General features: G+C 42.9%; 3 protein-coding genes across 4 annotated transcripts; all 3 read right to left on the bottom strand.

Moving 5' to 3' along the window:
* Nucleotides 1-1,038: 1,038 nt before the first annotated feature.
* LOC306754160 (gap junction delta-4 protein-like) lies at nt 1,039-2,893 on the bottom strand (the record flags this gene model as incomplete). The annotated part of the gene is made up of 2 exons (XM_079238077.1): nt 1,039-2,054; nt 2,830-2,893. 2 exons carry the CDS (start codon nt 2,891-2,893, stop codon nt 1,039-1,041), a joined length of 1,080 nt encoding a protein of 359 aa, XP_079094203.1.
* Nucleotides 2,894-5,280: 2,387 nt separating this feature from the next.
* On the bottom strand, nt 5,281-21,884 carry LOC306738187 (cyclin-Y-like; the record flags this gene model as incomplete). Of its 2 annotated transcripts, XM_079220013.1 has the most annotated exons (11): nt 5,281-5,397; nt 5,896-6,058; nt 6,149-6,315; nt 7,991-8,110; nt 8,207-8,264; nt 8,762-8,797; nt 8,882-8,976; nt 9,298-9,332; nt 9,633-9,650; nt 11,319-11,393; nt 21,731-21,884. In XM_079220013.1, 11 exons carry the CDS (start codon nt 21,882-21,884, stop codon nt 5,281-5,283), a joined length of 1,038 nt encoding a protein of 345 aa, XP_079076139.1. The 2 variants fall into 2 exon arrangements, with proteins under 2 accessions (XP_079076139.1, XP_079076140.1); XM_079220014.1 differs by lacking the exon at nt 9,633-9,650.
* Nucleotides 21,885-24,925: 3,041 nt separating this feature from the next.
* LOC306754150 (E3 ubiquitin-protein ligase TRIM47-like) lies at nt 24,926-26,152 on the bottom strand (the record flags this gene model as incomplete). The annotated part of the gene is made up of 1 exon (XM_079238067.1): nt 24,926-26,152. One exon carries the CDS (start codon nt 26,150-26,152, stop codon nt 24,926-24,928), a length of 1,227 nt encoding a protein of 408 aa, XP_079094193.1.
* Nucleotides 26,153-27,237: the final 1,085 nt, after the last annotated feature.

Below are 27,237 nucleotides of genomic sequence, written 5' to 3'. Positions count from 1 at the left end.
AGCCTAACCTTGAAGACAAATATCCTAAACGCAGCAAATGTCAAGTTAAATGTGTCCCTTTTTAAGTGTCGTTCAGATCAAGCTGTCGGGGCTTTGTTAGCATGCTGAGCTAATGCTGAATGATGGCGGCGGGAGGGTTGAAGGTCTGGTGTCATCCGAGCCGGGGTTGTTCCTAAGGCAGAGGTCAGAGGTCAGGTCAGTGTGTCTGTCATCCAGACAACAGCTTGAGCACCGTAGCTTCTGCTTCCTCAAGGTCAAGGCCGGTGCTTTTGGGACTAGCTCAGGCTGTTGTGAATGAGAAGAATCCTCTCAGTGTGCAAGATATATCTGACCAATTCACTCATTTTATTATTTAATTCAACAGAATAACATTCGGTAAGCATGCATTATAAAAAACAACATATTGATTTTGTTTTGTGAAAACGAACCAACTCCAAACTAATTTGAAGATCGAGACATGATGGTTGATTTTTGATCCATTGTTTTAAGTCAGTAGGAAACCGTCTTTTTCTCCATGAACCAAACTTTTTACAATGAATTCTACCTGATAAGTTACTTTTACGTCCTTTGAGGCCTCGTGCCGTTTACATCATTTCAATATGAGTCACTTAAACTGAGGGGAGGGCCGTTAAATAAGCACGCGACCTCTTGACCTCTCCTGACACATTTCTTTGTTTTGTATGATCTGGATTTCATGCAGTCATATGGGCGAGCAAATACAAATAAAAAAACTAACTGAGATCGCTTCAAAGTTGCGCTAATTGACATTTTGGGCCATTCGGACGCTGAAAATGTACAATTTCACTTAAAATAACTTTAGCTGCTCTGGCGAATAGCAAACCGTTGCCTATCTAGCGGACACCACATCCACCTTCTCCTGAGAAAAACATATGTTTCTTTAGTTTGCTAATGCCGGATATTTAGCTCGCTAGCTTAATGTTGCTTAGCTTTAAAAAAAGAAAAAGAAATGTTAGCTTTCTGGATGTTGCTCATTTAGTTTGTCCACCTTTTGTCCAATGAAGGTCATAAATGAGTCCACTACACCCACGCCCTCTTGTCTTGACAGTCACTGCTCTCAGACTGTTGGCCTGAGCTCGACCCAACCGGAGTGTCCCGGTCCAGCTTTTTGACACCCGTGGGCGTCGGCATCCTGGGGCCCGGTCCTCTGTTAGGGCGGCGGGCCAGCGGAGGCCTCAGGTGGCCGTGGAGGACGAAGTGAGTCGGTGCCGGAGTGCGAGTGGAAGTGGGCGGCCGAGACGTCTCCACCGCGGCGTATTTGCCTTCGTCCTTCGCATGAAGAGCGTCTCCGTTTGGCACAACAGCCGCGTGCTCTTCCTCCCCGAGGCCGCTCTTTGAGCCTTTTCTCATGCTGGAGAGGACATCGTCGTCCTCGGTCGTGGTGGTGAGCATGCTGCTCTGCTCCCCTTTGCTCATCTCCTCCATCAGCATCTCCCGTCTCCTCCTCCGCCTCACCACGGCCCTCGCGGAGCTCACCAGGTCCGCCAGGCTCAGCAGCACGGACAGGGAGGCCACGGCCAGCATGAAGTTGAGCATCACGGTCTTCTCCGTGGGTCTGGAGACGTAGCATTCCACGCCGGACGCGCAGGGGGCCTCGTAGCAGAGGAAGCGCTTGGGAACGGACAAACCGAAGAGGAAGAACTGGCCCGCGCCGAAGGCCACCTCCAGGAGGATGCGGAGGAGGACGACCAGGACGTAGGCACAGCGGAAGCTCGGCGCTCCCGGCTCACGTGGGCGGTCGTGGAGGGACGGCCCCCTCGAGGAGCGGTAGAAACCGCTAACGTCGTGGGAACACGACAGCACTTTGTGCACCACGTAGGTCGCGAACATCGCGTGGGGAAGACAGAGGAGGACGAGCTGCACGAGCCAGAGGCGTAGCACGGACACGGGGGCCAGCGCGTCGAAGCACATGTTGGAGCAGCCGGTCTGGATGGTGTTGCAGACGAAGCGCTCCTGCTCGTCGCCGAAGAGCGAGAAGCCGGCCAGCAGCAGGACGAGCAGGCGGAGGCCCAGCATCAGCACCCACCAGGTTTTACCTGCAGCGGAGGAGAAATGATTACGTGAATGAGATAAGATAAAATAAGATAATCCTTTATTAGTCCCGCAGTGCGGAAATTGCAGGATTACAGAATCAAAATCAAGTCATGTGAATGAATGAATGAGAGATTAAATGAGGATAGAAGAAGAAGAAAACTGGTGTATATAGGGGGAATAAAATCGCAATTATTGTTTTCAACAGAATGAACAATTTATTGTTTTTAAATGAATGAACATGATAAACTGTTCTTATGAAATATCAAGATCATGACAAAATCACACAGATAAAAACACAAAAAAAGGGACAAATGTCAAGAAAATTATATCCCCCAAAAATGTTTTTGATGTGAAATCATTACAGTTAAATCTTTTGAAATCCTGGAAATAATAAAAAATACATTAAGATTAATGTATTCTTTTTATTTCCAGGATTTCACAACATTTAACTGTAATGATTTAAAATCAAATTATGGTATAATACAGTAATTCCACAGCCGCACGCCGCTAAATCCCAGTTATATAGCGGCATAACTACTGTGTCATTTCACAATAACTTACTGTAAAATTAAACATCAACTTCTTGTGACCGCAATGCAACTAGTATAGCCAGTAATTCACTGTGAATATATTATATAATATTGTAATGAAGTTAAGTTGTTAGCGCTTTACATTCACTGTTTATTTGTCATTATATGGAAAATGAACATCAGTATGCTATGCTAATATATGCTAACAATTTTAATAATTTGAACTTCAGAAGAACAAGCAGCGTACCCATGAAGGAGACATTGCGGCTCATCGTGATGAAGAGTAGATCTCCGGCTCCCATCGTTCCCATTGAGCGCCGACCCCGATCCCATGTGAGGGAAACCAGCAGGACTCTCCAGAAAAGATCCTTCTTTTTTTTTAAACAACGCTCCCGAGCCGCCGACCCTCAAAGCTCGCCACTGAACTGGCAGTCACCTCAAACGTCTCCCTCCGTGGGCGCCGGAGGCCGGGGCCCCGCGGAGGAGCTATTCTTACCGGGGCCGCCATCAAAAGCATTGTTGGGATGTCGAGGCACCTGACTGGATGCTGACAATCACACACACACACACACGTAGGCCAGCTCGTAATAATAGAAGAATCATAAAGCTTAGAGAGAGAGACGGCGAGATCTCTAATCAGCATTTAGGGAATCGTCTTTTTAGTAGATGGTTTAAAGTTTTAGAAATCTGCAAATCACAGAAAAATGTGAATCAACACATCCATAATTAATACATTTCAACTCTTTATATATTATACAAAGTTTGTTCGCAAATTATGTTTAAGACAAATGAGAGAGAGGAAAAACAACAGCAGCAATTAGTGAGTTATAATTAATATTATTATATTTATTTTTGGCAATCTATTGTGTGTTGTTTCTTACCCTAGTATTTCACTTTTAATTAGTGCCGTGTGCCATCATTTCTACTCTTAACCAGTAACATATACAGCGGTATTAACACATCTGAACAATATCTCACAAGTGTTACTGTTTATTTTGATACCAATATTATTAAAATAGACTTTTTTGCAGATATATTCCTTTTTTAGTTTGGGTATGCAACTTTACCCAATTAAAGAAACATCTGCTCTGTATTTCTATTCTTTTACACCATTCTGAGGTTTTGGGGGCCTCCGTCTCGACTGGTTTCTCCACAGATCGACAGGAGTCATGAGAGTCAAACACAGTCAACATCAATCAGCTGTGAAAAGGTCAGCTAGGAAATAAAGACTCTGGACCAGCAGCCAAGACTGGGGACGCTTCTTTATTTTCCAAATGAGCTCTGTAGAAGTAATGTAGTGTTATCTAGCTCCATTATACTGAACAAATAGGAAACAAAGCAGTGCAGTGGCCTCCTCACACCCTCTCCTGACCTGACTGTGGCTGTTGGTTTGAGTTGTACAGTCATGGTATATTTGGTGCGAAATAAATGTATACAATGCAACATAATCTTCAGCAGGAATTAGTGCTGCACAATTCAATCCAAATTTTATTGCATTAACAGTACGGGAATGTGTGTCAGAATACCATTTTGCATTAAATATAGCCGTGCTGCCTACACGTCATATTCTACAGACGACACACAACAACTTTGTTTTAATGCACAAATCACATCATAATCATTTGAATATGTTTTTGGAGTAATTATGTCAAAATGATCATCTCCTCTTTTATTGCAAAACCGTACGCAACTGCAATACAAGTCAATTTAATCACAGTTTGGTGTTTTTTTCGAGCAGAAATCTCAATTCCAATAGAGAATTTGGGTGAAGTGAACCTTTAAATTCAGTTTATTCTAATACTCGAATGTCCACTAGATGTCAGCAGTGAGGGGGGTAGTTTACTCTACTCAAAGCTTCTGACATTTGAATTGGCCTTTGGAAAAATTAGGTTTTATAAACTGCTATAAACACCTTGACAAAGTCATGTTAAGATAGAACCAAAGTCGGATGAGTACTGAACCAGAACCTTCTGGAAAACCGGCTCAGGTTTAGCCTTTATTTCATGTTACAGCTTGAAAAAGTGGTAGTAATTGTGTGGTTATTCACGTTAATGTACCTTTTGTCACTTTCTTCGTAATATTATTTGTTTCAACCGAAAGTATATAAATATCGAGGAGCATCACGAGAAATCAGAAGATTAAACGGACTACCTGAGTATGGAGAGGTACGCTGGTAAACCTTGAAATATAAATATCCCCCAAAGGAGAAAACCCGCCAACACTTTAGGTATTCTAAGAAATGTCAAAGGAAATAAATAAGCGGTAGAAAAAAAACGGCGCAACACTAAAGTTTAAAATCCTGTGGGTGCGTCGATAAGTCAAAAGGTTCACAGGGTCTAGTCTTTCTAGATTCATAAAACACCCGTCTCTCTCTTTCATGATCAGTTGAGGCCCTGCGGAGTCATCGGGTGAGTCAGAAGCCGCTCCGGCGTTCGCCTCACCTCCCCCCCAAAAAAGGCCTTGCCTCCAGTTCCAAGGTATGAAGGCCCAGAAGCTGATCTCCGGTTTCTGCCACCGTTCAGAAACCAGTCGACGATCCACGTCTCGGTGTCATCCGGGTGTCCAAACGGAGGCTTTCCGATCTCAGCACAGAAAAGATTTGTCTGTTTCTACCACTATGTGTGTGTGTGTGTGTGTGTGGGAGGGGGTTTCTCATCCAGCCAGGCCTGTACTGGTGCCAGTGTTCAGTACGAGGCGGTTAAGAGAGGATCGCAGGAGCCCATCTGATCCCGCACAGATTGTCCGTGCTGGCTGAGCGCTTCCTCGCCGCTCTGCGCGCGTCCTTGTACTTGTCATCACACAGCCTGGAAATAGCCTGAAGAGAGAGGACATAGAAGGGTTTTTTGTTTTTTTGTATTATTATGAGTTCTACTTTCAGTATGCACAGTGTATTCTTTTAAATTATTTTATTTTAACTCTTTAAAAGGAACTATATTCAGAATTCAGAGCATTAAAATTGCAGCAAACGACTATTTGGCTCAGTCTGCGCTGTTGCCGTTGTTAGCGCTGTTAGCTGATAGCTGATAGCTGTTAGCGCTGCAGCCGTCGTCGAGAGCCATGTTGACACAATTCTTCAATCATAGATGAGCTCGGAATTTCAAATTTAGCACCTTCTTAAGATCATGTCATACTATGCTTTCCGATGAATCTTAGTAAAGCCACTGTTTATAGAATTGTGATGTAAATATAGCATCTAAAAAAGTCAGGAAAGCATTGCTTTCTACTACAGTGTCTTCCCCAGTGGTTGCGCCAAAGTGAGAGATCTTCAAATTCTACACATGCAAAGGTTTTTGTTGCTCAATTTAATTCAAACCTCCAGTTTGTGGGCCTTGTCTCTGCTGAGCGGCTCCAGGGGGAAGCTGAGGCCGCTGGACTCGGAGAGCGACCGCAAGTCAAAGTAATACTTGGCGTAGACGCTGGACGGCACGTTGATGTTGAACTGCAGCAGCTCCAGAAACTGACGCTCCAACTCGTTCCTGTCAAGAGGAAAGAACGGAAATATTTTCTACACCTCCTGATTGAACTGCTGGCCTCCTGCAAGGAACGTGCCTCCAAAATGAACTCACATGTCCTCCACCGTGATGTCCTTGAGGATCTGGCAGTAGTCCACGTTCCAGACCGCCTGGTCGTCCCAGACCTTGGAGGCCAGCAGGATGGCGCCCAGGACGATCCTCTTCCAGTTCCCCGGGCCGATGCCGATCTCCGCGTAGGTCAGGAGCCTCTCCAGGTAGATCTGTGCAACAGCACAGGATTAAAAAGGAGGACATGGCGGTGAAAACTGGCACAAAGCCAAGCAGGGGCCCGCGATTTAAAGAAGAAGAAGAAGAAGCAGTGAAAAGCAACAGGAGGTGGATGTCAGGAGCTGTGCATCCGATCTGCACGACACCGACGTTCATCACCGAGGCCTCCGACACCCACCGACACACACTTACACACACCGACACACACTTACACACACCGACGCACAACGACACCCACCGATGGGTACCGACGCACACCGACGCACACCGATATACACAGACACAAACCGACACACACTTACACACACCGACGCGCAACGACACACACTTACACACACCGACACAAACTGACACACACTTACACACACCGACACAAACCGACGCACACCGACGCACAATGACACACACCGACACACACTTACACACACTTACACACACCGACACAAACCGACGCACAATGACACACACCGACACACACTTACACACACTTACACACACCGACACAAACCGACACACACTTACACACACCGACGCACAATGACACACACCGACACAAACCGACACACACTTACACACACTTACACACACCGACACAAACCGACACAAACCGACAGCCACCGACACACACCGACACACACTTACACACACCGACACACACCGACACACACTTACACACACCGACACACACCGACACAAACCGACACACACTTACACACACCGACGCACAATGACACACACCGACACAAACCGACACACACCGACACAAACCGACACACACTTACACACACTTACATACACCGACGCACAATGACACACACCGACACAAACCGACGCACACCGACGCACAACGACACACACCGACACAAACCGACACACACTTACACACACTTACACACACCGACACACACCGACACACACCGACACAAACCGACACAAACCGACACACACCGACACACACCGACACACACCGACACAAACCGACACAAACCGACACACACTTACACACACTTACACACACCGACACACACCGACACACACCGACACAAACCGACACACACCGACACACACCAACACAAACCGACACAAACCGACACACACTTACACACACTTACACACACCGACACACACCGACACACACCGACACAAACCGACACACACCGACACACACCAACACAAACCGACACAAACCGACACACACTTACACACACTTACACACACCGACACAAACCGACACAAACCGACACACACCGACACACACCGACACACACCGACACAAACCGACACAAACCGACACACACTTACACACACTTACACACACCGACACACACCGACACACACCGACACAAACCGACACACACCGACACACACCGACACACACCGACACAAACCGACACAAACCGACACACACCGACACACACCGACACACACCGACACACACCGACACACACCGACACACACCGACACACACCGACACGGCAATTCTAGATGCACGGTCTCGTCGCCCATTCACGCGTCCCTGTCCTGTCTCAACGCGTCAGGCTGGTATGACCCACTGTAGAAACCTGCGATGCTTTTTCTTTGCTCCACGACACTCCAACCAGAGAGCACATGTCGCGTTATGATCCAGGGAAGATGAAGGAGGGTGGAGGAGGTTTAAAAGAATCTCACCAGCGTGACGATTGCGCACTCGGCAGTGAGCTGAGCGGAGCTGAACAGCGTCCTGACGAACCGGTAGATTTGCTTCTGCTCGGGGTCGCGCTGGTCGTAGTCCAGCGGCACCTCCGATTTCTGGGGGAGGAGATGGAGGCACGACACACACAGGTATAAAGAAGGGAGGAAGGGTAAAGAGGAAGACTTACACAAGGAGACTAAAAAGCGTCTTACTGTAAGAGGATGACTCTTCTCATCAAATATATCCTGCAGCGTTCCTCCTTCCGTTTCCCTGGCATGAGAGAAAAGAAAAGTTTATTTAAATAATACAAATCTTGACATCAGACTTAAAGTAAAGCTGTTAACTTGGTTAAACTGTAGTGGTAAAAATGTAGATTAACAACTGAAATAATTGCACTAATAACTACATATTCTTTTAATTGCAACACAATTTTATGTATTTTTTTCTTAAATGAGAAAACTAATATTTTCCCACATTGATTTATTTGGACATGATAATGTCCAATCTTGTACTCTGGTTTTCGGTGGTCACCGTAAAACTCGCCACAATGCTCCTTTAAAAAAACACAGTAAATATGCTGAACTTATGCCATCATGACCTCATCCTTTCACACCACGCTGCCACTTCAACCTACAATCCTCATCTCAGTAAAGTTAACACAAAATAAAAGAGACATTAAGAAGATATATGCAGAATATCCTCTTTGTATATCAGGGTCTGCCTTTACTTTTTGGGATGCTCTGTTGAAATGACTGAGAAGAACCCACCTGTTCTTTATATGGTAGTAAATCGCCAGACACACACTGTGAAGAGCAAAAAAACAATAATGCATGTGTTAATATGTCTAAATATGAATAGTAAATATGATATCTTCTCGTGCTTTTTACCATTTGATGGTGTTTTTGAGGTTGGGCTGGCTGACCGTGTTCTCATCTAAGAAGATGGTGGAGCAGGAGTTGTATTTCCTCCTTGATGTTCCGTGCTACACACACACACACACACACACACACACACACACACACACACACACACACACACACACACACACACACACACACACACACAGTGACTGTTATTAGACTACATGTTTTGGTCTGACCCACATAGTGCATGCTAGGGTGTTGTGCACAAAGGGAAGGAGAGTCTCAGCAACATGCAACATAAGAACGTTCTTTAGCTTCTTTTACGACATTTAGTCCTTTTCAAAAATGTTATGTTGATTGATTGCAATTTTGGTGAATTTGAGGTTCAACAAAACGTGGTTCAGAGTCGTGGAGAGAAATCGTAACAGTTGTGCACTTACATTATTGACGAAGAGGCTTTTCCGTTTATCTCGCACTGCAGACAGAAACACAGATTTGTCAGTAAATTACATTTCTTCTGCTTTCGACAGCAGCAAAGAGACAAACACACAAAACCCAGCAACCAGTAACACAAGCTGTTAAAACCAGTAAGCAAAACACAGCAACGGGTGAGCACACATATGTAACACAGGAAGAAGAAGAAGAGCTGTAAGTGTTGAGAGAACACAGTTAAAATAGAAAGTTGGAAAGCAGAAAGCTGAGCGCTTCAACAGGCAGAAGAGAAATGCGTTGTTTCACCACTAGAGGGAGACAAAGCCCCACCAGCTCTACTCACCGCTCCTGCAGGGCAGCTCTGAAAGAAGAGGAACCAACAGCCTTACTCACTGGTTCTGTGACAGCAGGTCCAGGTACATACAAATAGTTCTGTCTTTTATAAATATAACTTCGAGACGCATACAATCTACCTATTGTACACAGCTTCCTGACTGACTTGGATTAGCCTGTCAAGCAATGCATTGTGGGGGAAATAAGACACTTCACAACAGTGACACCACACCAAGTTTGGCTGGAATAAAAAAATAATGATAGCATGAATCAGGAGGTCATTAAAGATGTACAGAAACAATTCAAGAATATTGTAGATGTAGTGAATACACTGATTCGCTAGAAGTTATGGGTTCTGTTATTGAGTATTGTGATTGTGCTTTTTTACCTGTTGAAATGTTTTGGCCCCTGTTATGGTCACTTTGAGTTAATTTATGTTTAGTTTTTGTTTTTTGGAACTCCTGTACAGCACTTTGTGACCTTTGTCTGTGATAAATACACTTTACTTACTTACTTAAACAGTTAAAATAGTTAACTAGAAATAGGTAGCTAAAAGTAATGGATAAACAGTTGAAATAGTTATCTAGCTGACCTTCTGACCTTTAGCGGGCGAGAGGTTATCACTTTATACATCAAGTGAAGTCAGTCTAAATATGTATGCAACAGAAAGCCTTCATTAGACGAGTCTAACCTGACAATCTAAGGCCAAGAGTCTTAAACTAAGTTAATGCAACTGCCCCCAGGATACTTAAACATACATTAAAATATGCTGTATGTCAGCGTATTGCCGTACATGTCATACACCAACATTTAGGAAACATCCAGTCAGCATTTTAAGTGTCACCACTACGCTGATAAGTTTTAACTATTTTAATAAGGCTGTATTTGTGTGTTTTGTGAGATGAGGTCATGCAGTCCTTCTCAACCCGGAGGTCAGGGGTCACACGACTCGTATGAGGGGTCAGGAGAAAAAAGCTCCAAGCTCAGAGTGTTCCATGATATTTTTACTTTTATCAATAAATACCGTGAAAAGAGCAAAACCACAATTGCACAAAGATCATATTTTCCTGCTGTTTTTGGTCTCTTCAGGGGATTTGTTGATAATAAAAAAATAACACGTCTGTTTAATCCTTTGAAGCCACGAGGAAGATGAAGGGTCGGTCATTTACATGTGACCTTTTCCCCAAAGATAAAACTAAATAATGATAATGCTCATTAATTTATCCCTCTCGTGTCATTAATTCTTAGTTTATTTGTATTCACCACATGGCACAAACAGTATATGCCTAAAAATGTAATATTCAATATAATGCAATGCAAAATCTAATATCTGTCTGACACTATGGATTACATTGAGCAGAGAAAAAAAATCAGTTTTCATCTGCTTCAACATCACAAAGCTTGAGCTGTTTTGCTGTTTCTTCCTCCCGGCCTCTTCGACAAGCGATGACCTCATGCTATGGTGTTGATGCTTTTAAAAAACATGTTAATATTTCCACCCGGCACCCGGCAACGGCATAAATTAGGAGTCATCGGCTGGCCACAAAGAAGCTGTTCCGGGATCAGAGCTCTAAAAATATACAGAACCGCTCCACTAAAAATCCTTTTCTTTTCATCCCGAGCCTCATTCTTATCTTCATCATCTTTCAAGTTCATGTTGAAGTGGGTTTAGTGTTTACTAACCATACCTACTCACCATCGTACTGGGATTTGCTGAGGAACATGGTGCCGGCCCGCGGGTGGTCCGAGGGGTTATGCTCTATGTTCAACTCTGAAGAAGACACAACGCACACGTGTCAGGAGACACACACACACACCGCTGTAGTCATCTTACAGAAACATACATTGTTTCCTGCATTAGAGGACAGTAATGTAACACAAATCACATTCTTTGATCTAAGGCTCCATCTTACAACGCTCAAACATTATGTACTGTATATATACAAAATAATAGATACAGCTAAAAATCAGCATGTCAGCATTATCACTGTGAGCATGTTAGCATGCTGACTTTGGCTATGAGCACAATCTAAGACTCTCAGCCTACGTGACACAAAATAAAATCAGACAGCTAATAAAAAAAATATTATTATCTCTTCGTCAAGAGAGAAACAACATACACTATGTATAATTTTAACATTTGTTCAGAATAACTACAGTCATATAAATGTGATGTATGTGGGGGTCCCTGGAGTTGTATAGGGGCAATAGATAGAATGTGAAGGTGTGTGTGCGTGTGTGTGTGAGTGTGTGTGTGTGGTTTAATATTAGCCATGAGACTTTTGGTGAGGCACCTCTGAAGACCCTTAAAGCCACTTGACGAACCTGCTGTTACAGAAGGCCTATCGGAAACATATGTGTATTTCACTCCACTGAAAAACAGAAAGAAAAGAGCATTCTGGTGGATTGTTGGTGTGCTAACACTTTGTATTACACACTCATTTGGGATCCAAATGCCAGTTAGCCCCTGGCAGGCTGGCCTGAACACAATCAACCCTGCTTTACACCACCAGGCTGAATGGACTCAGCTCGGATTAGACTTGTGACATCTTACGCAACAGTAATCGGGGGTATCGCCACATCCGGCCGGTTTCAACACGTTCTCATATGAGAGCTTAAACAGGAGCTGAGCTGGTGATCCGAGTGTGTGTGAGATCCCCAGCTCAGTTTGGGTTAAACGTGAAGGATTCCAAATTGACTGAACAATAATGCATTCTGGTCTAATGTCACACGTTTAACGGCACACTGGGAGAAATTTCCACGTGCAGATAAACTGTTTTCTTTCTAACGGATGCACGAACACGAACGCGCGCTAGTTCCCGTCACTGTGGAATCATTTCTGACACCGATGTGTCAAATATATGATTCGTGTGTCAAAACAAGAGTCAAATAGAACATATCTGCCCGTGTGTGTCAGGAGTTTTTGTAAGCCTGTGTGACAGCAGCAAAGTTCGCCCGCGGGATCCAAAAGCATGTTTTCTTCCAACAATCGGCAACACCACACCGTTTTTCTTAGCCAGAAGCTGTAAAAAAAGGTCAGTATCGTCAGATTATCCTCTTTCCCACATTCTTTGAACACATCATGTCAGAAAAGGTGACCGAACCGAAGCATTACTTTGTGATATTTCATCAAAACCGTTTTATTCTGCATGTCTCATTTAAAACCTTGCCCGCTCCTCAGCGCAACTGGGAAGCCATGATTGACAACAGTCACGTGGCAATAAATCCATAAAGGTTTATTGAGAAGAGAGGACAGGAGAGGCTGGAAGTAGAGGTTGCAAGAATGTAAATAGTTCAATGTACGAAGCACATAGAACTTCCATTTTCTTTACATTATTCCAAGAGCCTACAAGTGTTACCAATGTTGGATGTATAGATTCCAGTGTTTTGACAAATTTGTTGAAAGAAATTAGCAAAGAAATTCAACTTGTTTTTCATGATTTATGACATGTAACTGTGTTATACTGCACAAAAGACATGTTGGAGTTATCTCTGCTTCTAGCCATGATAGACTTAGATATAACAATAATAACAATAATAACAATGAGGCCAGTGACAGGAGCAAAGTAAGCCCCAGAAATGCACAAAAACAACATGTTTTTGACCATGAAACCAAAAGCACGATGCTGAAGTCCCTCAAAAGACTTGCCAATACCTTCTCCATATGCAAATCCAGGCAGACCAAGTGGAATTCCCAGAGTGCACAGCAGCTGGTGTCGAGTGCTGATATGTGATATTCAGCACCTCCAGTGCACTTTAACGAAGACTCACGGTCGGCATCTGCACAGTGAAACAGGAGGAGCTAGCCAGCCTACCTGCGTGCCTCACTGCTCTTACATAATGAATTAACAACAGGCGCACCATGCTCTCAACGGACCGATCCATAATTGTTAAGTAAACGGCTAGCCGGTGGATACAAATGGACCTTTTAGCACATAAAAGCCAAATGTTTGCCGGATTGGATGTGGTTTAGCAAGCATATTAGCCATAAAATCTTTTTCTTGCTCTTGGTTTCCTCGACTGTATCTTGTGTTAAACTTCTACGTTAGCTAGTTAGCCCATTTGTCTTCAATGCTAGCCTAACTTTCTGGGTAAAAAATGCAAATTTACAGTCATCTGTCTACAATGTATTTTTTAATTGAACCTTTAGTTATGGTTCTTTTTTGTCTCGTGAATTTATCTGGGATTATTTCCGCCTCAGAAGCGGCTCTGCCTCTGAAAGCCGCTTGAGTCGCACCCACAATGTGCTCCAATATGACCGTGATGCCAATGTTATTGTTGGAGTCTGTGAATAAGCACGAACATGTTCACAGTTCAGTCATGCTTAATAATCTATGCTGGTTTCCTTTTACAGAGACGTTTGGATTCCTTTGGAATGTGCTACACATGAGTGTGTGTCATGCTATATTAATGGTGAGTATGTTGATTAACTTCTGATACGTTGTCCTGATAAAAAGATTAATATGCTAGTGTGGTGGTTTGTTCCATCTTCATTATCATGTCACCCGTCAGACAACGGGAGGATGTTACCCTAGCCCCCCTTATACTGTTTCAACACACACATACAACCACACACACACACACACACACACACACACACACACACACACACACACACACACACAGATCCTAGGCCTTGAGCGGTAACGGACCCAGCTTATACAAACACAACTGAACTGCACACACATGCACATGGCCCCCTAATGCCGGGGCGAGAAAGGGAAAGCACTGATCACATACACTTCTTCTTTTACATGACCATTTTCAAATGAGAAAGCCAGCAACACGTGTCAATTTTCCACTCGTTACATGCATAGTCTTTTCTAAATAAAATTCCGTCTTTACAGGAAACTACTCAGTTCGGTTTCGGCAACAAAACTACTTGGTTAGGTTTAGGAATATATTGTGAAATATTAGATAGGTTTAAGCAACAAAACTACTTGGTTAGCTTCAGGAGTATATCGTGAAATAATTAAGTTAGGTTTAGTCAACAAAAGTACTTGGCTAGGTTTAGGAATATATTGTGAAATATTAGATAGGTTTAAGCAACAAAACTACTTGGTTAGCTTCAGGAGTATATCGTGAAATACTTAAGTTAGGTTTAGTCAACAAAAGTACTTGGCTAGGTTTAGGAATATATCGTGAAGTACTTAAGTTTAAGCAACAAAACTACTTGGCTAGGTTTAGGAATAGATCTTCATTTGGGTGAAAATAACTTCGTTGACTAAATAATCGTTGACTTCGAGGGTCAAAGGGCCAGGTCGGATGACTTTTTCTTTTGGTTTTAATGTAGTGGGAAATGACACTCTTGTAATATAGTCTTTATTTATGTAAATCAGATTGTCTTTTAAGTGTTTTCTGCCTTGTCAACTCAAAGCCAACGACACTTTCTGAAGTGATAATTAGTGAGGTGAGGTGGTCTTCGTTTGGACTGGGAAGCAAATTATTCTCATTAATAGTCAATAAATCAATCAAGGCGCCCCTCCAGTGAATATCCTGACCCTGCAAGGAATAATCCACCAACAACAAAGGGAGAAGAACATAAGTCTATTTTCTGACCATTGATCTTTTTTGTTTTTCCAGCTCAAACTTTGAACAGAGGCGTTTCATGGTCATTTGCCTCTGGTGAAACACATGGCTGCTGCAATGGGGCTTGATGTGGCTTCTACAGTGGACATAATTAAATGTATTGTGCCACTTATATTACTTTAATCGCCCTGGACCAAACTTTTTAAACCAAACACTGCTGGGAACAGCAATGTGGTTCGCTTCTTTGTTTGGGTCATGAAAGTTAATTTGAGGCTAACTATTTCAGGAAAAATATGTTTGTTTATCAGAAGGAGGAAATTCCTCTTTATGTATTTTGTTGCTCTGGAAAGTGCTTTATGGCACACACACACACACACACACACACACACACACACACACACACACGGCTCTGCCATGCATGTGACATGCGGCGTCGTGATCTGGATGAAAAGGATAACCCCGCATGACCAAAACATGTTGTTTGATGTGCCGGCTCTGAGCAGATGAGGAGCAGCTGATTAAAGAAAGAAAGGAAAGTGGGGGTGGGGCACTGTGCAGCATGAAAAAGTCCCAAAGCATGTACATTTTAAGCATGAAGAAGTGGTCCGCCTGTCATGGCAACGTGCTTCATCCATGTTGCTTTTAGCCCGATGTGAATTCATTTAATCTCGGACAATGGCGCCTTCTCTTGCCTGTATGTTTCACCCCTTATTCCTCATATTCATTTATAATTTGAGGAATAAGCGGTGAGATATACAGGCAAGATACGGTGCCATTGTGTGAGATTTCTATTGAGGTCAGAGTGTCTTCTGATTAGAATAATTTCAAACTGATGCATTTTAAAAGAGTACGAGAAAACGAGACGGCGAGAACACAAAGGTGGGTAAACTAGGAGCAATCAGTTTTGCACGGCCGTGCCGCTCTTGATCTATTATGCAGAGATGAAAGATGAGCTATGTGATTGTAGATATCACACTATAACGTCACAAGTTCAGTAAACCCAACAAAGACGGGAATAAACAACAGTTCAAACATAAGATATCCATTTGGAAGTCTGGACATTGTAAAATAGTGCAACAAATACATATAACATTTAAGTTTGACATTTACCAACTGTTACGAACCGGCCGACTTGTGCTCCAAAAGCACTGGGGAGCACCTGAAGAGAAGAGCATCAGCTGATGCATGCTGCATGATGCCTCACAGAGGCAACAGTCATCAGTCAGAGAAACACAGCGGGCTTTGTCAAAGGAAGGCCGATCATGCGACAGCTCCGTGTTTATCTCTATCCATCTTCTACCAGGTTGGCTAGTCAGTTGCGTTGGTGTCTGTCCATTAAACAGCATAATGTATATGTCAACTTTTAAATTGATATTCAAAGTTTTATGTGTTCACTTACAGGAAAACACAGTGTAAATGTGTAATTATCCAACACAGTCTTGTGAAAAAGTATATTGTTATTGTAGTATATTAATGCACAGGGCCTAGAATCCTCCATTTTTCCTTTTAACATTAAGTTACTAAATAAAAATGAGATTTAGGCAACAAAACAAACTTTAGGTTTAAGCAACAAAACCCCTTAGTTAGGGTTAGGGGACAAACATCATGGTTGGGCTTAAAATAACTACGCACAGTTAGGTTTAGGCAACAAAACTAACTTTAGGTTTCGGCAACAGCATACGTCGTTAGGTTGAGGAAAACCGTCAAAAACATTAGTTTCAGGCAACAAAACACCATTCTCACGTGTCGAACACCACTCTCGCGTTTGAGAGTCCTGTGTGTGTTGGACCCGTCCACCTCCATGCTCGATGTGTTTTATTTGGGCATAAACCACAAATTAGAATCCTAATTCATTTCCAATCGTTTGCTTTTTGTTCCAAGCGACACTTAAAAAAAAAAAAAAAAAATTCAAGTCCATGTCAATGAAACCCACAAATTGCATTTTGTGACTATTCCACGAGCTGCTGCGATAACTGACCTGAATGATCCTGTACTAATTCCTCATATTATAATAATTATGATCAACCGCAGTTTCATGAGAACAAAGGACTCACTTATCTCAGTTCCCTGGCTTAAAGATTCTTCTACAGTTTTCCTACATTAGACTACGTTAGACTACACAGTTGTACCATTATTCTGTCATTTTGAGTTGTGGCCACAAACGATTCATTTCTACAGATTATTTAAGGACAAAGAAAACCTCTCACTGTATGACATCAGCAAAACATGAACCATTTAAATTGAGTGTGTCATTGACCTAAAAGACCATTAGGTTTCTGTGTGGATATCTGATTGTGTCGGTAAAAACTAGCATTTTCTGACTTTCTGAATTCCTGAGAATGAGCTTCAATTGAGAGCATTTATTCTACATTATTAACACACTATTAATATTGCAACGGCATTAGTCTTATATTTAGTGCGAGAGCTTGTGAACACGATGTGAGCAAGTAAAAATAAAAAGGCTTATCTGTAAGATCAAAGGATGAAAACACATGCTGACAAAATCTCTTTCCAAAATAACTGCACCTTTCATGACAATATGAGAGCCATGCAAACCAGCAACAACAAAACACGTAATTCTCCCAAACTAAGCTCTTTGCTGAAACTCTATCCAGCGCCACAGCTCTGCCAACGCTTCAAGGCCGCAGGCCAGTGAAACGATGGTGATGGTGTCATGCAGCGAGGCGATTATCTCTTCTTAAAAATCAGAGGGTTCTAGGAGGTCGTTCTGGGACACGATGGTGATGTCATAGTCCAAACTGACAGAGACACAAGTGTCTGTCCGGATACAAGTGTGTTGAATGAATTACGATACCAACACATCACACTATTTACCCGCTAAAGGTCATGAAAGGATATCAATACATCTCTTTTGTAATGATCTGATGATTGGCTGTAATTATCAAGTGGCAAAACCTTTTGGAAGGCGTTTTGAGGGCAAAGGCCAAATTCTACAATCTGTCAAGGTTTCACGTGACTCCTTGAATCCTGTGTGATACTTTGTCCAAACAATAAATAATAATAATAAAAATAATAAATAATAAAAAATTCCCCACTAAGCAGCTTGAAAGACTCTTGACTGCCCGTCTTCAGGCAACATTGCATGATTATTATTCTGAGAAAATTATCTCAAACTCAGAGAGAAATTGTTACTGTGAGCCGATGAAAGCTTTCAAGAATAAAAGACACCGTCAAAGATGTGACATGTTTGGATAAGCCCTCCAAAGTTACCGTAAAAGTTGGGTTACAAGCCGCTACTACGTTAGGTGGGTGTCCCCGCTAGTTCCCCGCTGTAGCCAGCTAGCGCTGCTGCTAGTTCCCTGATAACTTCCGCTAGCAACCACCGAAGGTAGCAGGACCAGCCCTGGCTCGACGCCCAACTCGGGCACAGGGGACGCAGGCAGCAGCATTTAGTAGCAGCAGCAGCGGGAGCTAGCAGCAGCAGCAGGGAGCTAGCAGCAGCGCTAACTTGCTACAGCGGGGACAAGGTAGTAGCGGCTTGTAACCCGGCTTTTACGGTATACATGTTTTCATCCTAATAAACTAACAACTCTATAAAAGCACATTTCTTTAATCGACAAAGAAGCATTAAGTACTATTCTATACTAATGACGTGGAAACAAGCTACTGGCTACTCGGATGCTAAGGAGAAAGCTATCGGGTCAAAGTTAGCTCTGAGGTAATTTTTAAGGTCATGGTTGTTGGTATGTTTGAATGAGCTTGCATGCTAAAGCATTTCATTTATTTTTTGCACACACCTAAGGCTGCATCCAGATGATGAAAAACAAGAATTGTGTCACAATCATCAGAAAAATTAAACAAAAATGACAAGAAGCACACAAAATGAGCAGAGAAGCGAACCAAGCCGTTGACGTTTTTTTTTTAAATCATGAATTAAATGTGATTAAAACATTTCTCCAAATTGTCCCGAGGATCATTATGTTCATTGCTTATGTTGGTGTGGTTTGGGATAAGATAAGAGAGGGCCCTGTTTTGTGTCGTTGAATTGTTTAATTTATGACCATTATTACTATTATGGCCCGTGACACTGGTCCACCTCTCTGTGGACCCAATTGGCTTAAACTCAGCGGACCCATTCAAAGTCCCACCACAATGCACCTCAACATACAACCTTGTTTTCACAGCACAAAAGCCAGCCCATTCAATTAGGAGCAGACGAAGTCTTTGAAAGCGGCGCGTCACACTCTAAATTGAGGCATTCATTCTTGGCTACCACCGTGTCCCTGGTGACTTCTCCTATCTGCTCTGACAGGCTCACAGCTGCCTCTCTGGGCTTTTCTTTTGGATGGGTGATAAGGGGGTCGGTGAAGACTCTTTCTGATGGTGCCATCCGTAATGAAGCCCACTAATCTCCATCGTACGGTCTGTCAACTCACAATAGAGCCGACACATCAGACACGCTGCGCTTTCGATCACCGCACACCGGTACACGAGACAGACGGCCTCTCAGCACGTGTCCTTCAGCCCCGACAGGAAGCGCTGGTCCACCGCCAATCATCCGTCTCCGAGGCTTCTTCGCGTCACCTGCTCTGGTTGGAGAGCATCTGGCAATACACGCATCCCATTAAAGTAATGATCCAAGACATTTAGTGGAGGACTTGCCAACCAGCCCTGCCAAAGATAGCGTGGGCCATAATAATAATACTAATAATAGCATAACCATGCATATCCACTATCATGCAAAGCACTCCAGTTAATAGCAATCACAAATGGCATGCTGCATGTAAGTGGCATGCACTCCTCGAGTTTACAAGAGGAAATGACATCACTGATCAATAAAACACAGGTAAAGGGATCCCCTCTGGTTGGGAGACGAGTGAAGAACTACCATGAGCCCTTTGTTCTTTGTTCATGCGTGACCAGCACTGACGGTCAGCGAGACACACTTTCCAACGTTTTCTCCCAATAAAGTACATTTGTAGAATTTTGGTCCCAAAAAAAAACAATCCAGACCCACGCAACTTTCTGTGCTGAGCTCACTTCCTGCCACCGGGCCAGATTTAGTTTTTAACACCCAACAAACTGCAAGACAAGCCCGGCAGTCACACCCACTTTTATGTAGAGATTCAACCGCTGTTTGGAGGTTTGAAGGCCGGGTTTGAACTCTCTTCAAGAAAAGTCTGTTCAAAAGTGTTCCCATCGGTCCCAATTTACACAAAGTTCTTGTTAAGTTCATTAATGTTAAGTTTATTTTATGCGATAAAAAAATGGGAAAAATCCCATTGGCTTTTGTCGAGGGAACATATTTTTTGAAGTTACCATGTCATCCCTGCAGAACTCTATTACCTCAAGATCTGAGACTTAAATGAGTGAATGTGTCGATACACAAATAACAATACTGGATATGTCCAATAATTATTGGCTTTGATATAAAAGGCAGATTTGCTGACGCTGCATTACGCAACACAACATGTCTAACCCACGCTGGCCTTTAGAAAGAGTTTAGTTTAGAAGAGACAATTTCAGATAAAATGGGTTGTATACATGTTTTTGAGAAAAAACAACCATTCATATGTAATGGTTGGCTGTTGGCTGGAAATAAGCAGCCCATTTAGCAGACACTTTCCAGTGTGAATGGGTCAATTGTAATGCATATTAGCATGTGTCAATGGAGGGGGGGGGGCTGCATTTTCTTTCATGCATGGGCTAGGAAACAAAGAGCGGCACAAAGGAGTCCGCCCTCACCAACGGGACGCTGCAAGGACGCACACATGGGAGTGAAAGTGCACACATGACTCTTCCTCCGGGTGCCTGGCCGTGCCGGCGGCGGCAGCTGTAACTGAACAGAGGCAGCGCCGATTCCTCCAGGATGTGAGATTGATCACTGGAGGTCAAGAGGGATCATCCAAGTTTAAAGATGAATGAGCTCTTATTTTGAAGGCCTTTGTGGCCGTATTAGAAATACTACTTTCTGGCCATATGGAGTTCTGTTGTATTTCATTTGATTAATGGTTAAATTATATGCTATTTTCTTACAGAATCACTAGCAATCACCATAATATATGTGACTTACAGGCAGTGTGTCACAGTTGCCCGATGTAAACCCATTGTTCCACTGTGTTGACATTAACAAAATAAACCTATTTCACTCAATTGAAATGTAAAATCGCATTTTAAAAATGGTTCATTAAAAAAAAGATGTTTATTCTATAGCAGCTCATCAATAATGTTAATGTTTTCAATGTGTTCAAACGCTATTAGATATTGACAGAAAGTGTGAATATTACACGTGTATGAAATCTTTATATGAGGTGCTTTTATTTTAGCGACAGTGGCTTATATATAATATTTTTTCAGGGTTACATTTGCCCCAACCAAGAGGCATTACATGCAATATTATACTACGTATTTGTACAAATATATATATAATACAAAATTTGCGTATTTCTTATCAAAGAATGAATCATGTATTTCAAGTAGTCTTTAAGTTATGAAGGAAAATGTAAAAAACAATTAGAATATTCACTCTTGCCCGGGTCCTCTACTATAACTGTGTCCCTGTGTGTTTCTTATCACCGGTCCCGTGTCGTCGTAACTAAACCCTCGTAATGTCGTTACCGTCCACATTCTCCCGGTCGCTGATGTGCTGTAGGTTGCATCCCGTCTCCTCCCGGCTCTCAGACTCCTGCTGGTACGACTCCAGCCGGGAGTGCGCGCTCCTGCTACGGTCTTTGGGGCTGGCGGGCACGCAGCAGGAGGTCGTGCTGCCCATCGCTCCTCCACGACCCTGTTCCGCCGAAAAGAGGAGCTTGAAAACGACGAGCCAACTCCACGAGCCCGGTCACCGCGGACCAGCGGTGCGCGCGGCGGCGGCGCCCATTGGTGCCGTCAGTGGTCGGTGTCCACGGAGGGAGGCGGACGCGCGTGTGTCCGGATGTGTGTCACTTCCAGCACCGGGTGCAGCCGAGGATCGTATACCGGGCCGACCTGCCGCCGCTATGCGCGGCATCGTGTGGCAGGACGCATCATCACCCTGCTGCTCCAGGCACAGGGGTGCGTGCGTGCGTGCGTGCGTGTATGTGTGTGTGTGTGTGTGTGTGTGTGTGTGTGTTGTGACTGGCTGTCAGAGCGATAGGACGACAAGGGAGGGCTGCAAATCCCTGAAAAGGTTCCGGTTCAAGTGGGTGGTGACACATGACAGATCAGAGGAGCTGATGCAGGATTTACTGCTGATATAATATATATAATATCATATTTTTGTATCCCTTTAACAGCCTATTCGTCTCCTATTATGTCCTTAGATCGGTTATTGTTAGGCAACATTTTTTTATTTAATTTTTTGCTATCAAATAAGTATTTTTTACTCCTTAAAATATTGAGGATGGGTCAAATGCAGGGAATAAATGTCCCCACTGTGGGACTAACAAGGGATTATTTCTAATTTCTAATTTCTACATTTGTACGGAGTGCATTTTATATCATAGATACAACCTGTATCAGTCGACCGGCGATGAAGACACAAATATACCTTCATAGCGATAGAGAGATAATAAACGGAGAGAGTCACATAAATTAGAGTGATTATTAAAGGATACTTCCTAAGGCGTCTATAGTCCATTAAGGATTAGGTTATGATGTGGGTCAACGTTTTGTAGAGTTTATTAATCATATTCTTTAGAGGAAGACTGTCAAAAAGCAAATCTATTTTTTGCTAGTTTCTACAGGGGTGAAGTTAATGTCATTGGTCCACTTCATGGGTTGACTTCATCAAAGAAGACATCAAATTGGCAAAGGACCCAAAAAAATGAATATATAGCAAATGATTTCCAGGATTAATAAACTGCAGAATAGCGACATCTGCTGGCCAACCCATGGTGTTGCATCTGCATGGAGTTATTTGAGGTACAATGTGTAGGATTTAGGGGGATTTATTAGGGGGAATATAATATTAATTCAGGATGTTTTGTGTGTGTTTTTTTGGCTTAGCTTAGTTTCTATAGTCACATGGAATTTGACTCCGGTTTCACAGTTCTTCGTCCTTATACACATACACAATATACAATATACCCTGTACACCACTGACTTCCAGTACAACACAATCAGCATAGTATATATATATATATATATATATATATGTGTACATATATATATATATATGTACATATATATGTATATATGTACATATATATGTATATATATATATACATATATATATGTATATATATATATTATGCTGATTGTGTATATATATATATTGTGTATATATATATGTACGTTTATATTTTACTTTATTTTTATTTCATTTTATTTGTATATATCTTTCATCCCTGTTGCTTCTTTATATCTTTTATCTTTTATCTTGTGTGTTTATTTGTATCTTCAAGTTGTACGGCGCTACTATGACAAGAAATTTCCCCTTGGGGATTAATAAAGTATCCATCTATCTATCTATCTATCTAATATACAATAAACAATATAAATATATAAAAGACATTAAAGACAATGTCTAACAACCTATATCTTCTAAAAGAACCTCCACTTTTGCAAAACATAAATCGAACTAAACATGGGGACACATTGCAACTATAATGTGAAAAAAAGAAAAGAAAGCAGCTCCGACAAACTATTAGTCGCTCTTCAAACGCTTCCTTTTCGTTGTTGCCATCTGCAGCGTTCATAGTGTTTTATTTCTGAGGGCGCACATAATCAACATGTACACTTGTATACATCGACACTCTCCAACTGGTACATGTGTGTATGCTTATTCCAAATGGCCCCACTTGAAGGTGGAACGTCTGCCTTCATATAAGTCCTCTGAGCACGGGAGTATTCCTGACTTTGAAAGTCTTTTATTTCACTTGAATTTGACTGCGATCGTCCCGCAGGATGTCACGACTCTGCGTAACATTTGCTTCTAAAAGTATAGATGTCTTGTCATGTCTCAAGGTTGCCATATATTCATGCAGTAGGTGAAAGTTAATCCGTTTGAATATTCAGTATGAGTTCTGTTAGTTCATTTTAAGGCGGCAAACTAACATTTCTTAAATTGAACCAACGAAGCATTGCACTGTGGTTTGGTGTCCGGGCTGTGGGCTGCAGTAGCGCGTGTCCACCAGCAGAGGGCCTCCCCCACTGCCACAGGGAACCTCTCCCGTCTCCAGGTGGAAATTTCCACTGCAGCCACACAGGACCAAAGGCCATGAAGATGTTTGAGAGTTAAATATCCATGAGCCTCACAGAGGAGAGATGATGGAGAGGACTGAGAGGTCAAGGAGACACAGCGACATGAGAGAGCGCACTTTTAAACAGCTATTTACATTTTTTAAAACGACTTTATATTTGCATGAATTAAATACATGTAACACAAACACGTTGGACGGTCATCGGAACGTGTAATCAAAACATTTGGAGTGTCGGTTCAACTCTGGAACTGTTTCAAGAGCAGAATGTGGAGGAGAAGAAGAGAAGAAAGGTTTTCTCTTCAGAAACTGTCTCAAGGTTTCTGAAGCCTTTCAGCATCCTATTCACCACGGTGTGTGTGTGTGTGTGTGTGTGTGTGTGTGTGTGTGTGTGTGTGTGTGTGTGTGTGTCATAGCTCCAGGCTAGAGCATTAAGGTGGTGGCTCCTGGCCTTTTGTCTGTTGATGAGCCATCAAGACACACAAAACATAGTTTTTTGTCAACTCTAATTGTTGGCTTTTGTCTGTAGTATGAAGCCTGTTTGTAGTAGATATTTCCCCACATCTTATCTGTCTCTCTCTCTATATTTATCTGTAGGTTTGTGACACCATACTTGGACACACCAGGGAACGCTTCAACGCTTCAAAGACCACCTCACCAGTGCCACCTTCTTGCTCACATCACCAGTACGTACATGTTTCCTGTCATCAGACAGGATGAGGTGAGGATGAGCTGTATCAGGATCAAGAGTCACTTCCACTGCAAACTTCTGGACCGTCTTCAGCTCAACTTCAACCAGCTTCTTCATCTTTCCACTGAGAGTCTCCTCCAGCTGAGACACAGCTCTCCTCACAGTCCCCTCATATGAAGCTGGAGGAACTCTGACCTTTGTCCAGTCCTTGGTGGGTGGTGGGAGGTGGATGTTTAGGGACTGGAAGCTCTGGAGAAGGTGGAGGTGGTCTTCAGGGAGGGAGAGCTTCTCCACCTCAGTGCTCCTCTTCATCAGCTCAGAGATTTCCTGTTCCAGCTCTTTGATGGAGTCTTCAGCCTGTTTCTTTGTTGCTCTCTGCTTCTCTTCTATGGTATTGATGAGCTCGTTCAGTTTTCTCTCAACAGACTCCTTCAGATCAGTGAAGACCTGAACACCTTCTGCTTTCTCTCTGTCTGCATCTTCCTCACTGAGCTCCACTATGTGTTTGACCTCCTGAATCTTCAGTCGTCTCTTCTGGATCATCTCCTGAATTTCAGCCTCTGTCTTCTTCAGCTCGACCTTCTTTCCTTCAAATCCTTCTTTCAGAGGAACAAACTTGTGCGTAATGTGGTCTAACACAGTGCAGAGCATGCAGGCACATGTCTGGTCGGTCTGACAGAACAGCTCCAGAGGTTTATCGTGCTTCGTACACATCCTGCCTTCCAGGTTCTCCACAGGCTCGATCAGCTGATGTCTCTTCAGGCGTGAAGCTGTCAGATGAGGCTCCAGGTGAGTCTCACAGTAGGAGGCCAGACACACCAGGCAGGACTTCAGGGCCTTCAGTCTGGTTCCAGTGCAGACGTCACAGGGAACTTCTCCTGGTTTGGACTCTTGTTGCTCTGAGCTGCTGCTGCTGGCTTTCTGTTGAGCCGACTGTCTGACTTGAGAAACCATCTCAGAGAACAAAGTGTTGACGAGCAGCTCAGGTCTTGAGGTGAAAACCTTTTTACACATTGGACACGTGTTCTGGTCGTTGGTATTCCAGTAGTCATTGATGCACTTTTTGCAGAAGTTGTGTCCACATGATGTGCTGACTGGATCAGTGAACACATCCAGACAGACGGAGCACAGGAACTGATCTTCAGATGGCAGATAGTTTGCAGCAGCCATATCTACACACACTGTAGAAGAAAAGAAAAGCATTTTATTCAAAACAAAGTTAAATTATTTGTTGATCAAGCAACCAAGATCAAAGTCGGGCCGACAGACTCAACCTTGCTTCTCTTCAAAGCAGAATAAGTCCAATGTGCATTAAAGAACAGCACTGACATAAAGCTCTGCTCACCTGATGACAAACACATCACATTTCCTCCAGCGGCTTCACAATAAAAGCCTCCCACTGGTTCGCTGGTAGAACAATTTTATTGTGAAACAACCAGAGGAAATAGAGGAAGTGATCAATGAACAGTAACAATAGCAGGAATGTCACAGTGAGACTAAACTTAAAACCAGAGATTCAGTTACAAGTTACTAAAGTCCTCCTGAGACACTTTAAAGCTGTTAAAGTGAGTTTCTGTGTAGTGGACTTTGGACAGACAGCCATAGTTATATTGTTAATAATTCATCAGGTATGAAGTGATCAGAGAGGAACTTCCTGCCTGCGTAAAGCTAAAGTTCAGAGTTAATCCTGGTGATTAAAGGTGTAAATATGATCAGATGTACTCACCAGTGTTTGGAAGAGACTCTGTTGTGTTGTTGAGGAAAACCTGATGAAGTCACTTTGAATTGTCTTTGAGAGAAAAGCAGAGACTTGTCTCGACTGCAGTGTTTCTGTCTCTGAGGAACTAAACTTTTGTTTCTGGAGTGTGACGTAGGAGCTCTCCTTTCCAGTGTAGCTCCGCCTCTTACCTGCAGCTCTGTGGGTGAACACCTCACCTTTACCTCCCTGTGACTCACATGGAGTAGTCTGGTTTAAATCTGAGGAGATTAATGCCATATTTACCAATTATTTCAAATACTATTTACATCAGAAATACATAAAACTGACTCTCAAATAAACGGCCAATTGGAACATTTAAACTCGTAAAACGGTGATAGTTTGGACTCTGACTGTATGTGTTGTTTGTTTTTTGTGTTGCTGGGCGGAGAAAGCAGAAGGCAGTCAAAGAGAGGCTGGGGCATAGCAAAGGTGAGCTCAAACCTGTTGGAACACTTCCTGATATCACCTGTCAATCAACTCAAAGCAGATTAGTGAG

Source organism: Taurulus bubalis (genome assembly GCF_910589615.1).
Source record: "Taurulus bubalis genome assembly, chromosome: 1".
NCBI classification, from domain to species: domain Eukaryota; kingdom Metazoa; phylum Chordata; class Actinopteri; order Perciformes; family Cottidae; genus Taurulus; species Taurulus bubalis.
The sequence above is the reverse complement of the archived record's forward strand: the minus strand, read 5'-3'. Positions and strand labels throughout refer to the sequence as shown.